This window comes from Sorex araneus, chromosome 5, assembly GCF_027595985.1.
Source record: "Sorex araneus isolate mSorAra2 chromosome 5, mSorAra2.pri, whole genome shotgun sequence".
In the NCBI taxonomy this organism is placed as follows: Eukaryota; Metazoa; Chordata; class Mammalia; order Eulipotyphla; family Soricidae; genus Sorex; species Sorex araneus.
This window is the reverse complement of record NC_073306.1, coordinates 183,467,898-183,480,837: the sequence shown is the minus strand read 5'-3', so window position 1 is coordinate 183,480,837 and position 12,940 is coordinate 183,467,898. Positions and strand designations below refer to the sequence as shown.

Sequence of the window (12,940 nt, the reverse complement as noted above, 5' to 3'; positions counted from 1 at the left end):
TTGGAGAAAACAAATTAAGACTTTTTTAAAAGGAAGCATAAAAACGGTTACACTATATACAGTGGAAAAACAGAAATGTTTGCTCATAAAGAAACTATCTTGCCATATTAATTACTCACACAGAGGTATTACCTTTTCTGGTGTTTTATATGTTGAAAATTTTTCACGTGCAAAATAATTTACAGAGCAAGCTCTTCGCTGTATTAAATGTTGTAGTCTTTCAAGCTCCTTCTTATAAAAATCTCGTTCTTCTTCTATACCTTTCAGAAATGTATCTAAACGGGAAGGTGACTTGTCTCGACGTTTTATTCCATGTTCTAGCCTCATTCTCTCAACTTCCAAAGTAAGTTCTCTTTCTGAAAATTAAGGTAATTAAATCTTAGAACAATATTCATGTAAAAACATAGCCAAACAAGTTATATTCACTGATTTTGGAATTAAAAAAAGCTACTAAAAATAAATAAAACAAAAAGCTATCAAAACTATTCACTATTTGTGTATTGCCTATTACTACATATCAAGAGGTACATACTTATGCTGAGTGGAAAAGAGAGAGGAAAATAACAAAACAAATACTGGGGGTTGGGGGGAGAAGTTCCCCCAAGCGATGCCCTGAAAGTCCATCCAGTGGACATGTCAAGAGCATGCCACATTCACAATCCTGCAGTGGCACATTCAAGGGACGTGTGTGTGTGTGTGTGTGTGTGTGTGTGTGTGTGTGTGTGTGTGTGTGTGTGTGTGTGTGTGTGTGGTGGTGGTGGTGGTGGTGGTGGTGGTGGTGGTGGTATGCTATAATACTTTCAAGGCCCAGTGGTATAGGAGATCTAAGAAAGGTTGGTTGCATTCAAGGCATGAATCTTAACTCCCTATACTATCTTCTCGGTCCTACAAAAATCAAGAATTTTTCAGGAGGCCAGAGAGACGGTACAAAGGTAACTATGCCCAATTTAGGTTCAATCCCTGGCACCTAATGGCGTCCCAAGCTCTGCTGGCTGTGGCCCTGGAGGCCCCTGAGTACAGCTGGGTGGCCCAGTAATCCCTGAGCACCCCCAGGAAGCCCCACACTGTATCCATAGACCCCTGCACTGGACTGCTGCCCAGTGGCTGAGCATGGCTGGAAGGGGGCACCAGGCCACTTAAGCACCCAGGGAGACCGGCCCTCAAAAGAAAGAAAAACATCCAGTAAGTCCTCTTGTTTCTATCTGATCACAAGCACAACAGAATGAAGCAATAAATTACCACATGGTACTTCCTGGTGATTTGCAAATGCACTAAAAGCAACATTATCTACAAATGATAATGAGATGCACAATTTTAACATTAAACTTAAATACTGTAAATGCAAAAAAAGACATTAAAATACCCCGACCTTCTCAAAGTAAATTACAAAGTTTCATACTTTGGTCTAAGTACTTAATCTTAACCTTCTGGTTAGGTGCATCATTAACCCTACCGAGAGGGAAACAGAGGCAGAGGTCTAGTAACACGTTCAAGTCAGTTCAAATCAGACAGCTAGTAAGTGAAGTAATGGAGCTGAAGGCAGTATAGCAGGCAGGGTGCTTGCCTTGCATGTGGCTGACCTGGGTTTAATCCCCAGCACCTCATATGGTCCACTGAGCACTGCCAGGAGTGATTCTGAGCACAGAACCAGGGTAAGCCCTGGGCAGTGCTGAACGTCACCCCAAACAAAAACAAAGAAAATGAAGTAGAGCTCCAATACAGAAGAGGGATGCTGAAAAGCCCCGGTTATATGTAGTCCCTTCATGTAACAGCAGACTAAGGGGCTGGGGACTTGCATGTATGAGGCCCTAGGGTTGGTCCCTGGAACCGTATAGACCCCATGCACTGCCAGGTGTGGCCCCCACAACAAGAACAACAACATCAACAAAACAGCACACTGGCTTCCTTTCAACCCGTGACACATGGAGCCTGACAGCACCATGCTTTTGCACTTACATTCCTCTGCCTGGAAAATGTGGTCAACAGATTTCCATGTGGCTGAGGACTTGTCACTGTGAGCCTTTACATCAGCACACCAACCCATTTTCTTCTATTTCTGTTTGTTTCGGTACGCACCTCTCAGTGCTCAGGAACTACTCCCTACCTTGGGACCACGGGGTACCAGGGATCAAACCCGGACTGGGCCTCTGGCACATGACGTGCATACTCCAGCCTGTCGGGCTTTCTCTCTGGCCTGCTCCCCTTTGATTTTAGTATCACTAGTTGTCTCAAATTAAATCTGCTTTACTCTTTTAGAAATGTAAATCAGGGGCCAGAAAGTTAGTACAGCTGGTGGGGCACTTGCCTTCCATGCAGCCAACCCAGGTTCGATCCCCAGCAGCCCATATACCCCCCCAGCCTGCTGACAGTGATCCCTGAGCACAGAGCCAGGAGTAGCTCTTGACAACCACCAGAAGCGGCCCAAAAATGGGGCTGGAGCAATAGCACAGCACGTAGGGCGTTTGCCTTGCATGTAGCCGACCCTGGTTCTATTCCCAGCATCCTATATGGTCCCCTGAGCACCACCAGGAGTAATTCCTGAGTGCAAAGCCAGGAGTAACCCCTGTGCATCGCTGAGTGTGACCCAAAAAGAAAAAAAAAAGTGGCCCAAAAACAAAAACAGAAGACATACAAATATCAATCTAACCTCTAGGGATAACTGTATAAAGATTCCTTAAGAAAATAAAACTTGAAGCGTTGAATTTTTGCATTATCACTCCTTGGCATTTATCCAGAGGACATGAGATTGCTAATTCAAAAAGATCTAGGTATCCATATGCACACAATAGCACATGGCAAGTCAAGACATCAAAACAGCATTATCTGCAACAGTCAACAGAAAAGGAGAAAGAGCTTCAGGGGCTGAATGCATGCTCTGCATGAGGGAGGCTGGATCTGATCCCTGGCACCACATATGGACATATGGTCTACAAATAACCCCTGGGCACAGAGCTGGGAATAGCTCCTAAAAAGCATACTGGATGTGTCCCACCACACCCTCCAAGCACTTCCCCCGCTGCCCCCGCAACCTCTCCATACACTGTGACACGGAAACAATCTAAAGGTCCATGGTAACTACCCAGAGAGATGACTGGACAAAGATGTACATATACTCAATAGCACAGACAACAGAATTCTACTACAACAAAGTAGAATTGTGCCTTTTGAGACACCACAGATGGAACTTACCTGTCAAATGAGTAACAAGTAAATTCTTACATGTTCCTTAAACGAATTCATTCTACATTAGCACCTGGCAGAAAGGGAGGTTTCTTCAACTGTGTTTGTGTGTGCGCACATGCCCCCACTTTAAGGTGATACAAAATGCAGCTCCTCAGATTCTGTACTTCAATTCCCCACAGCTTTATTTTCATCTTCCTCTTAGTCTATTATCAGTCTGTTGCAAAATAAGCATATATTTCTACAGGAAAAGATTCAAGCGGGGTTCCCTGCCCCAAACCTTCAGAATATAAATGATCCTATAAGGGACTTGAGGAAGAGACTTTCTGCTTCATCTCAATGGCTACTTAGGTTTCTGGCACACAGCAACCATTCAACATGTAATTACCAGGTAAGAGAATGAAAGATCATCTAATAACAAGAACAACAGCACACCACAAGGAAAATGCTATCACTTTTAAGTTATCCGTGTTTTCAAACGTACCTGTTGTTGTGAAATTTTCAACTTTTTTTAAAAGTCTTTGCTTCTCCTGTTCAAGCTGATGAACAACAGTTTCTAGGTCTGATTTTATTAGGAGCTCATCATTCAGTCTCTCCTTTTCTTTATGACATAAACTTAATTCCTGCAAATTTTTATACCATAATTAAGATTTCTAACTTTGTAAAAAATTATAGCCCTTAAAAGACATATTTTTGTAAGCACATTTATTTTTACTTGGGGGGATTTTGGAGCATCTCCCCAGCAGTGTTTGGGGGTCTATGGCCATTCTCAGTGCCCCTAGAAGCCGCCACTGCTACCCCCAGCAGTGCTCAGAGGGCCATGAAGTCCAGGGACCAAACTTGGGGTCTCACGCACACAAGATATGATTTCCAGTTCTTTGGGCTACCTCCCTGGCCTACACACATTTATTTATTCACTTTACTATAGTTTGGGTGCTAGTTATGCTTATAATAGTGTTAATCTTCACGGTCTTGATATTCAAAGTAACTGCCCCTTCATGACCACGATAGTGCCCAAGATTCTCCCCTCTTCTTCATTCCATCTCCCCATCTCCTCCCCCACTCCCACTGCTTGGTAAATTAGGTTGTGCAATCAATGGCCAGGGTTTGTCATCATTCCCAAGCACATTTATTTAAAAGTTATTTATATACACACAATATATACACACAAACTTTTAGCTTCAACTAAAATCACTGTGCTTAAAATAGTATATAACTCAGAAGTCAACAGTCTCCTTGCTGAATTGTATCATCCGAATTTCTTTTTATATTTGTCCTGTTTTAAAAAATAAGTATGTACCCGCACAGTCAAAGTCCTACAAGCTTTCTTATGTTTAAAGGAGAGCAACAGTAAGGCAAAGTATGTTCAGACTGCCACAGGTACCCAGGACATGATTATTCTCTCAGGCGCACCTGCATGATGGGGATAAGACCAGTACCCAAAGGTGGAGAATTCATTCACTGGTAAGAATGAATCTATGAATGCAAAACGCTCTTCAGCATCAAGCACATGGAAAATGCCCAGTAAGTGTTAGCTATTGGTATCATTAGTATCTATCTTAATAATAATACATAAAATATAACCCTAATGGAAAAATTAGAAAGGTCACAGCAGTATCTTATTGCCTGTCAGCATTACTGAAACTCAGTTCCCATGTAAGACAAGCATTATGAATCATATTCCATACAAACAGCAAAATTCCCTGGCCTTAAGGAGCTTGAGCTCACATTGCAGTGAAACATGATCAAAACATTTACCTGTTTCCTGACTCCACGGAAGGGTGCTACAATATTTGGGCTGAAGCTATAGTAGTGGAAGTAGGAAGTAGAGGAAGTAGAGGAAGCTGGCCTTGCATGCAGCTGACCTAGTTTTGATCCCCTCCCCAGCACTCCAGATGGTCCCCCAAGCCTGTCACAAGTGACCACTGAGTGAATAACCAGGAGTAAGCCCTGAGCACTGCCACGTGTGGCCCAAACCAACCAACCGAATGACCAACCAATGAAACAAACAAAAAAGAAGGCAACACTTAGGGCCCAGTGATGTAGCTCAAATGGTAAAATAATGCCTTGCATGTGTGCAGCCTTCAGGTCCATCCTCCAAAACGATATGGTCAGGGTGGCCCTGGTCGCCGAGCACAGCAGGGGGCATAGCTCAGAACAATAAAAAGAGAGAAGGTAAGATTTACTCAGGCTGCTGAGGCAATTGTCCAATCGCCTGAACTGAATACCTGCAAAAATGGATGAATAAAAAGGTTTATTTTATTTGGTTTATTTTATTTGGTTTCTGGGTCTCATTCCCCTGACCCTGAAAGAGCCTCCAATGTGGCACCATTGGAAAGGACGAGTAAAGAGAGGCTTCTAAAATCTCAGGGCTAGGATGAATGGAGACGTTACTGAGACTGCTCGAGAAATTCGACAATCAACGGGATGATGATGATGATGATGATGATGATGATATGTTGTTCAGTGTAAGCACACAAAATTCAACAATTATTTGAGCATTGACCTGCACACACATTACAATGGATTTGTTGTATATTCTGCCTTATGCCACTGTAGCTAGAGAGTATGAGTATGTACAAAGTTGGAAAGCTAGTACTGTGGGTAACACACTTGCCTTCCACATAGCCAACTCAGGGTTTGATCCCCGGAACCACATCTGAGCACCACCTACAGTGACCTCTGAGCACAGAGTCAGGAGTGGCTCCCAAAAAAACAAACAAAAAAGAGTATATGTAACTAGAAAACTTGGGGGTGGTGGGGAGTATTAGTCTTGGTTTCCAATCTTAGCAAAAACTCATTTCACAGGCTATTATATACATAATAATTTTGGGGATAACTTCCAGGAAGTTTCTACTGAAGGAGACTTTCTTTTTACCAATCCTAGACTCTGGGGGAGACGACAGGGACCGAGAGCGGCTCGGGGCTTGACCTCAAGCCTTTCATGTGGGAGGCCCTAAGTCCACCCCAGCACCACATGCCCTCCCACAACACTGTTAGGTGTAACCCAGGTGGCCTGCAAGTCCACCTTCCCAAATATTAAGGGACTGGTTAAAAAATCATAAAAAAGACCCCAACAACTCTAGATCGTGGCTACCTCTAGGTTTATGCTACAATAGTTACTAGTCTTTTCATTTGAAGATAATCACAAAACAACAATATGATTAGGAAAAAGGTTTGTAGTACCAATCAAAATTATTACTATTCGGTTTTTGGGACATAGGCAGCAATGTTGAGGGGTTACCCCCAGCTGGGTATTTGCGGATCACTGCCAGTGGGCTCAGGGACCATGTTGTGCTGGAGATAGCACCCAGGCCTTCTGCACACAAAGTATGTGGTCCAGAACCAGCCAGCTGAGCTATCTCTCCATCTCAAGAACAGAGGCTTTTTGTTTTTTGTGCCATCCTGCATGGCAGAGCCTGGCAAGCTACCTGTGGAGTATTCGATATGCCAAACACAGTAACAAGTCTCACAATGGAGACATTACTGGTGCCTGCTCGAACAAATCGATGAGCAATGGGATAACAGTGATACAGTGATACTGTGCCATACTTGGTGATGCTCAGGGGTTACTCTAAGTTCTATATTCAGGAATTAATTGTGGTGGTACAGGGAGGATGATACAGGGTGCTGAAAATTGAACCCAGCTCAGCCATGTGCAAAGCAAGTGCCCTACCACTGTACTATCTTTTCAGCCTACTGAGGTGGATGCTTGTTTTATTTGTTTTGGTACGTATGTGTTTGGGCCACACCCAGCAACGCTCAGGATTAACTCCTGGCTCTGTGTTCAGGAGATCACTCCTCGTGGTATTCAGAGACCATATGGGATGCCAAGGATTGAAACTGGATTAGCCATGTGCAAGGCAAACACCCTACAGGCTGTACAATCACCCTGGCCCCCAGAACTGAGGCTTTCAATTGAAGTCAACAACCTTCCCAAGTAATTATCAATTTTAAGTTTTACTATTTGTAAACTGACAATTTGTAAAGTAGTCAGAACACAAAATTCCTAATACGTTTTCCAATTTTAACTTTGATTTGTACATATTAAAGAATTATAAAAATATAAGTGAATAGAGCCATACTAGGGACTATGATTCAGCCAAATAAAGGAAATACTGAGAGATATACAATAAGCATGGATTTTAAAGATAATGTCCCAGTGAAGAAAGAGACACGAAAGGCCTTACAGTGTATGACTCCATTTAGATTGACTGCCACTAGCAAATGCAGAACAGAAAGCCAATTAACAGTTGCTAAAGGCCAGGCAGAGGATAATACCTGGGAGGTGTGGCATCTGGGCCTGGCGTGGTCCTGGTGACCCCCCAGTCCCTGCACCACTGGGGCAACTCTGTGGTCCCAGATCCACAAGTTTGTTCTGCAGGCCCAATCAGCTGAGAATCAACAGGCGAGCAGCAGGCCCCTTAAGCCCACTGGGGAGCCTCTAACCCAGAAATTCTGGGATTAGTTAACAACTACAGTTGTGCTATTTTGAGACTATATCAAAATAAGCCATAGACTTAAATAACTACTGTACTGTGTACATAATCTGTTACAGATATGGCAAAAAAAAATAACAATTTATCATTAATTCTGGAGCTATTCTATATGACATTCACTTACCAGTTCAAGTTTTCCCATTGTTTCTTCAAGACTCCGCATTTCAGAGAGTTTCTTTTTAATCTCTTTCTAGGAATAAAAAAGCTATTAGGTAAACACCTAAAAGTCAAGAAGACTTATCACTGTCTCTCAAATAAGCAAATGAGACAAGGTCACGCTTCATGTTTATATTCCCATTTCTTAGTGAAGTTTCAGCCCTGAGTCTCAACTTCAGTGAAGCAGCAACAGCAGTAGGGCTTTTCTTCAATTTCTTTGTACCCTAAAACACTTCCAAGAACCTATTTATACTATCTGAAACAAGAAGGGCTTAAAGGCAGGCCAGGAGTGTTGGGGGATGGTGAGAGGGAAACGGGGGACATTGGTGGTGGGAAATGTACAGTGGTGGAGGGATGTGTCGAGTTAGATCATTGTATGTCTGAAACCCTGTCATGAACAGCTTTGAATATTCAATAAAATGTTTTTTAAAAATTTTACATAAAATTAGTGATTACAGTGTTTGCTTACACTTATGTCTGTAAATAGAAAAAAAAATAAAAAAAGAAGGGCTCTTGGAAATACATTTTTCCTATACACTTACATAACTTTCTTGTGTCTTGGTTTTTAAACTCACTTTATGTCACTGTCATTTTGGATTCTCCTACCCTACTTGCTATCTCCCAGCCTAATGTTACCAACCAAGATCCTCCATACTAAGAATACTGAATGCCAAGATAAAAATGTTTCTGTTGAGGGCCGGAGCAATAGCACAGCGGGTAGGACGTTTGCCCTGCACACTGCTGACCTGGGTTCGATCCCCGGCATCCTATATGGTCCCCCAAGCACCACCAGGAGTGATTCCTGAGTGCAGAGCCAGGAGTAACCCCTGAGCATCGCTGGGTGTGACCCAAAAAGCCAAAAAAAAAAAAGTTTCTGTTGAAACAAGCTGTCAAGCCTGAGCACTGCCAACGACAAAAAAGAAATCTTGTTTTGGATGCTACGTGCATGAGCATACAAGAATCAAAGGAAAGAAAAAGATACAGTGTTACAATGAAACTCAAGTCACAAAAGAAGAATTAAAATGATACCAATGTGTTTATATTCCTTTTGTTTTAGCCTTTTTTAATTGATTGGTTCTGTGATTTATAATACTGCTAAGGTCGGTTTCCCATGCACATGATTCCAATACCACACACCTATATGAACTCCATTTGAAATAGTGTTGTCAGTAGTCATAAAAAATCTTGGATCTCTCAAAGGTTCCATATGAAATTCATTTTATTTGTCTTTAATTCTTTCCACAACATTTTTTAGTTTCAAGTGTGTATGCAACATCTTTTGACTAAGTTTATGGCTGTTTTTCATTCTTTTTGTTACCACCGTAAATAGATCTACTTATATAAATTTCCTTTCTGGACTGTTAATTACTAATGTACAGAAATGTACCTAATTTTTATTTATTTTTATATCTGGCAATTTTGCTGAATGCGCTTGTTAATTCCTATGTGTGTTTTGTTGTATCTTTAAGATTTTCTATATATGAGATTATGATATCTAGAAATATAAATTTACTTTCTAATTTGCATACCCTTTTTTCTCTTGACTGCCTGCTCTGACAAGCACTTGTAGTACTCTGTTGAGCAGAAGTAGTGAGACAGTACACCCTTGCCTGTTCCTGACCTATGAGGAAATGCTCCAGTCTTTCACCACAAAATAGCTGTGGACATCGCATGTATGACTTTTTATTATGCTGACCCAGTTTTCTTCTATTCAAGAAATGAGTGGGGCGACACGTCACAGGAATACCTCCGGACCTAACGCCAGGCTGTCTAATCCAGGGCAACTGGAGGGGGATGGGTGAGTTCCCTTCCTCACCCCGACAGAGACCTGGCAGCTAAAAACCTCCAAAACTCAATTGCCGCCATGCTCACAGCTGATATCCAGAGAGATGTCTCTGGACCTCAAAGTCACCATCCAGTTAAAGAAAAAAATTAACTAACCTCAGCTGTATCATCATATTTAAAATTTTAGAATTCCTGGAGCATGTGGCTGCAAATGCGGCCATGTGACATCTCATACTCTACACCACTAATATACCAAGAGTAGCATTTGATGGGAGTGTAAAGTTGAAGGCAATCAATGTTGGGGAGCAAATATATGTGTGTGCGTGTGCACACACAGACACACACACTCACATAAGCACACAAAGCTCAACCTTTAACAACATGTTAGTAATCTCTTACACAAAGGCTTAATGGCTCCAGGGTGAGATATAATAATTCACCTACTTTCCTCTAAAGAAACTTTTTTGGGATCATTTTTAGTGGATTATTCATAACAAACAATACAAAATAAACTATTTAGGTCCCACTTTGGGGGAAGGGTTTGGAAGTTGGGGTGGAAACATTTCTAAAGATAAATATGATAAATACGATAAGGTTTGGGAAGGTATAATGGTGGTGGGATTGGTTTTGGAAAATCAAATGTAATAAACTATTGTAAACAACTTTATAAAGCACTATAGCACTGTTGTCCCATGGTTTATCGATTTGCTCGAGTGGGCACCAGTAACGTCTCCATTATGAGACTTGTTACTGTTTTTGGCATATCGAATATGCCACAGGTAGCTTGCTAGGCTCTGCCGTGCGGGCGGGATACTCTTGGTAGCTTGCCGGGCTCTCCAGGAGAGACGGAGGAATCAAATCTGGGTCAGCCGCGTGCAAGGCAAACGCCCTATCCGCTGTGCTATCACTCCAGTCCAACTTTATAAAGATAAAAAAAATTCAAAAATGACAAAATTTTTATTTTAATTTTTAATTAAAAAATTAAAAAAAATTAGTGGAGATGACATGTAGAAAATTAATTTAGTTATATAGAGTAGCAGTTTTCAAACTAGATACCGACTCTTGGAAGAACATAAAGTTTTTCCAGAGTATGTAAAACTCTGATAGTATTCACCCAGTTGTGACCTGAAATTTACATAAAATTCTTAAAATTAGGGCAAAGAGAGATAGAGGTTCAGGTGCGTGCCTTGTATGTGGCCAACCCCAGTCTGATCCCTGGTACTGCCTATAGTGCCTTAGCACCGCCAGGAATGATCCCTGATCACAGAGCCAGAATAAGTCATAAGCACAGCTGGATGTGCCCAAAACACAGAAATAAATAAAAGTTATCTACTTAAGGAACTCTTTGTGGAGTGGGTAAAAGGTAACTTTTTTCCCTTTCCCTGGAACAACAGCCTTTTGCTCTTTTTCAGAAGAAAAGGAATATATCCAATGGCACAATGTCTCATGATATAAAAATATTTTTAGGGGCCAGAGAGACAGTAGAGCAGGTAGGGTGACTGCCTTGCATGTGCATGCAGTGGACCCAGATTCAATCCCTGGCATCTTATATGGTCCTACTGGTTCCTGAATACACAGCCGGCAGTAAGCCCTGAGCATTGCTGGGTATGGACCAAGGTGGGGGGCAGGGGGAGTAACTGAAGTAGACAAAAAGAGAAACTGAAATGCTGGGACTGGCAAAAGGCATTTCTCTCACAATTTCTGTTTTCTCTCACAATTTTTTTTCTAAAAGGGTATATCTAATAGTTTTTCTTTTTTTTCTTTTTCTTTTCTTTTTGGATCCCACCTGGCAATGCTCAGGGGTTACTCTGGGCTATGCACTCAAGGAGCTCGGGGGACTACATGAGATGCCAGGAATAAATAGAACACAGGTTGGTCACAAATGTCTGATCTGCTGAACTATGACTCCAGCCCACAATTTCACTTTTTTGTTTAATAAGGATCAACATCTGCATATATCTGTCATTGTGATCACTAATTACTGTAATGTTTACACTATTCACAGTAAACTGCTAATACTTTGAACCATATAGTCACTTCAATTAATGTATTTTTTTATTGAAGAGATATTCAGAATAACATTTTGTGGGGAGTTCATGGAGAAGGATCATCTGGATCCAAGTAGCTCTCTATCCCATCTCTATGTTACAATTAGAGAAAAGTGCTCAGGCCTTTATCTCATCTTATCTATCTTGTCTACTTGATAGACTATTAGGGGTACATGCAGTGCTAGGGATCAAACTCGGGGTCTATGCTAGGCATATGCTCCCACTACTTAAGCCATATCCCTTGATCCCCCACTGGCTACAGTTCACAGAATGATGTGAATTTTATTTTTAAAAAATTATTTACACTAGACTAGAAATTATATCCTTCACATCTTGAAGTTCAAAAATGCTATAACCAATTTCAAGTGTGAAAGACACACAATAATCTGAAAAAATACTTGGAGGGGAGACTGGGAATTAATTAGTGAAAGGTCTAGAGAGTTCGCCTGGCATGTGGAGGCCCCGAATCTGATCCTCGGTCTTCTGAGTCCCAATTGCCCGAAACAGCACCACTAGGTTTGACAGCACCTACATTGCTCCCCCTGAACACTGCCACCCCAAAAACCAACATACAGGGAATCATAGGTTCAAACAGAGAGGACAAACTCCACACATTGCTCTCCTCAATGCAGAGAAAAACTGAGATAAATCTCTGAGGGAAGTCGGGACTGAATCTGGAGAGCTATCCTATGCACAAGTGAGCTTGGAAAAGACATGAAACATCTAAAAGTGTAACAACATCTTAGAAAATCTAGAATGACAAAACAAACACAGCAAAAACCCTGAATGCAGATACTCAGGTTCACTAGGTCTTGAGAACATCAATGAACAATCCCACATCCCTGCCTACCTTAGCTTCCCCAAGCTCTTTATCAGCCGTCTCAAGCACCTCTTCTTTATGCCTTTCCAACTGCTGTGCTAACTGGTCGATTTCAGTTAATTCTTGGCAGAGTTTTTCATTTTTGTTACTTAAATTAACAACTTCACTAGTTACTGTTTCCTTCGTTTCCATAAGCTCTTGTATATGTTTCTCCAGGTCTTTATTAGCTTGCTGAAGAAAGTCAACCTAAATTGAATTTATAATTCACAAGATTAAGAATCAAGAAAATTACCCTAAATAAGAAACATCAAAAATATTTCAAAATACTGTATTTTAAGTACGAAAAATTAGAACCACAACTAATTCACCTTTGCAAACATGCATTGCTTCAAAGACATTGCAAAGTTATGGATCAGACTCCGTGATGCTCGGTAATACATGGGGTTAAAACT

At 41.4% G+C, this 12,940-nt stretch overlaps 1 protein-coding gene across 1 annotated transcript in view; it reads right to left on the bottom strand.

Annotated features, from left to right (window-relative positions):
- The window catches only part of CEP135 (centrosomal protein 135), a 69,430-nt gene that overhangs the window by 34,867 nt on the left and 21,623 nt on the right, over nt 1-12,940 (bottom strand). The window contains exons 8-11 of the mRNA XM_055138301.1: nt 12,519-12,734; nt 7,804-7,869; nt 3,665-3,803; nt 133-356 (exon numbers count right to left, since the gene is read on the bottom strand). Coding sequence (XP_054994276.1) covers nt 133-356; nt 3,665-3,803; nt 7,804-7,869; nt 12,519-12,734 — 645 coding nt within the window. The remainder of the gene's footprint in view (nt 1-132; nt 357-3,664; nt 3,804-7,803; nt 7,870-12,518; nt 12,735-12,940) is intronic.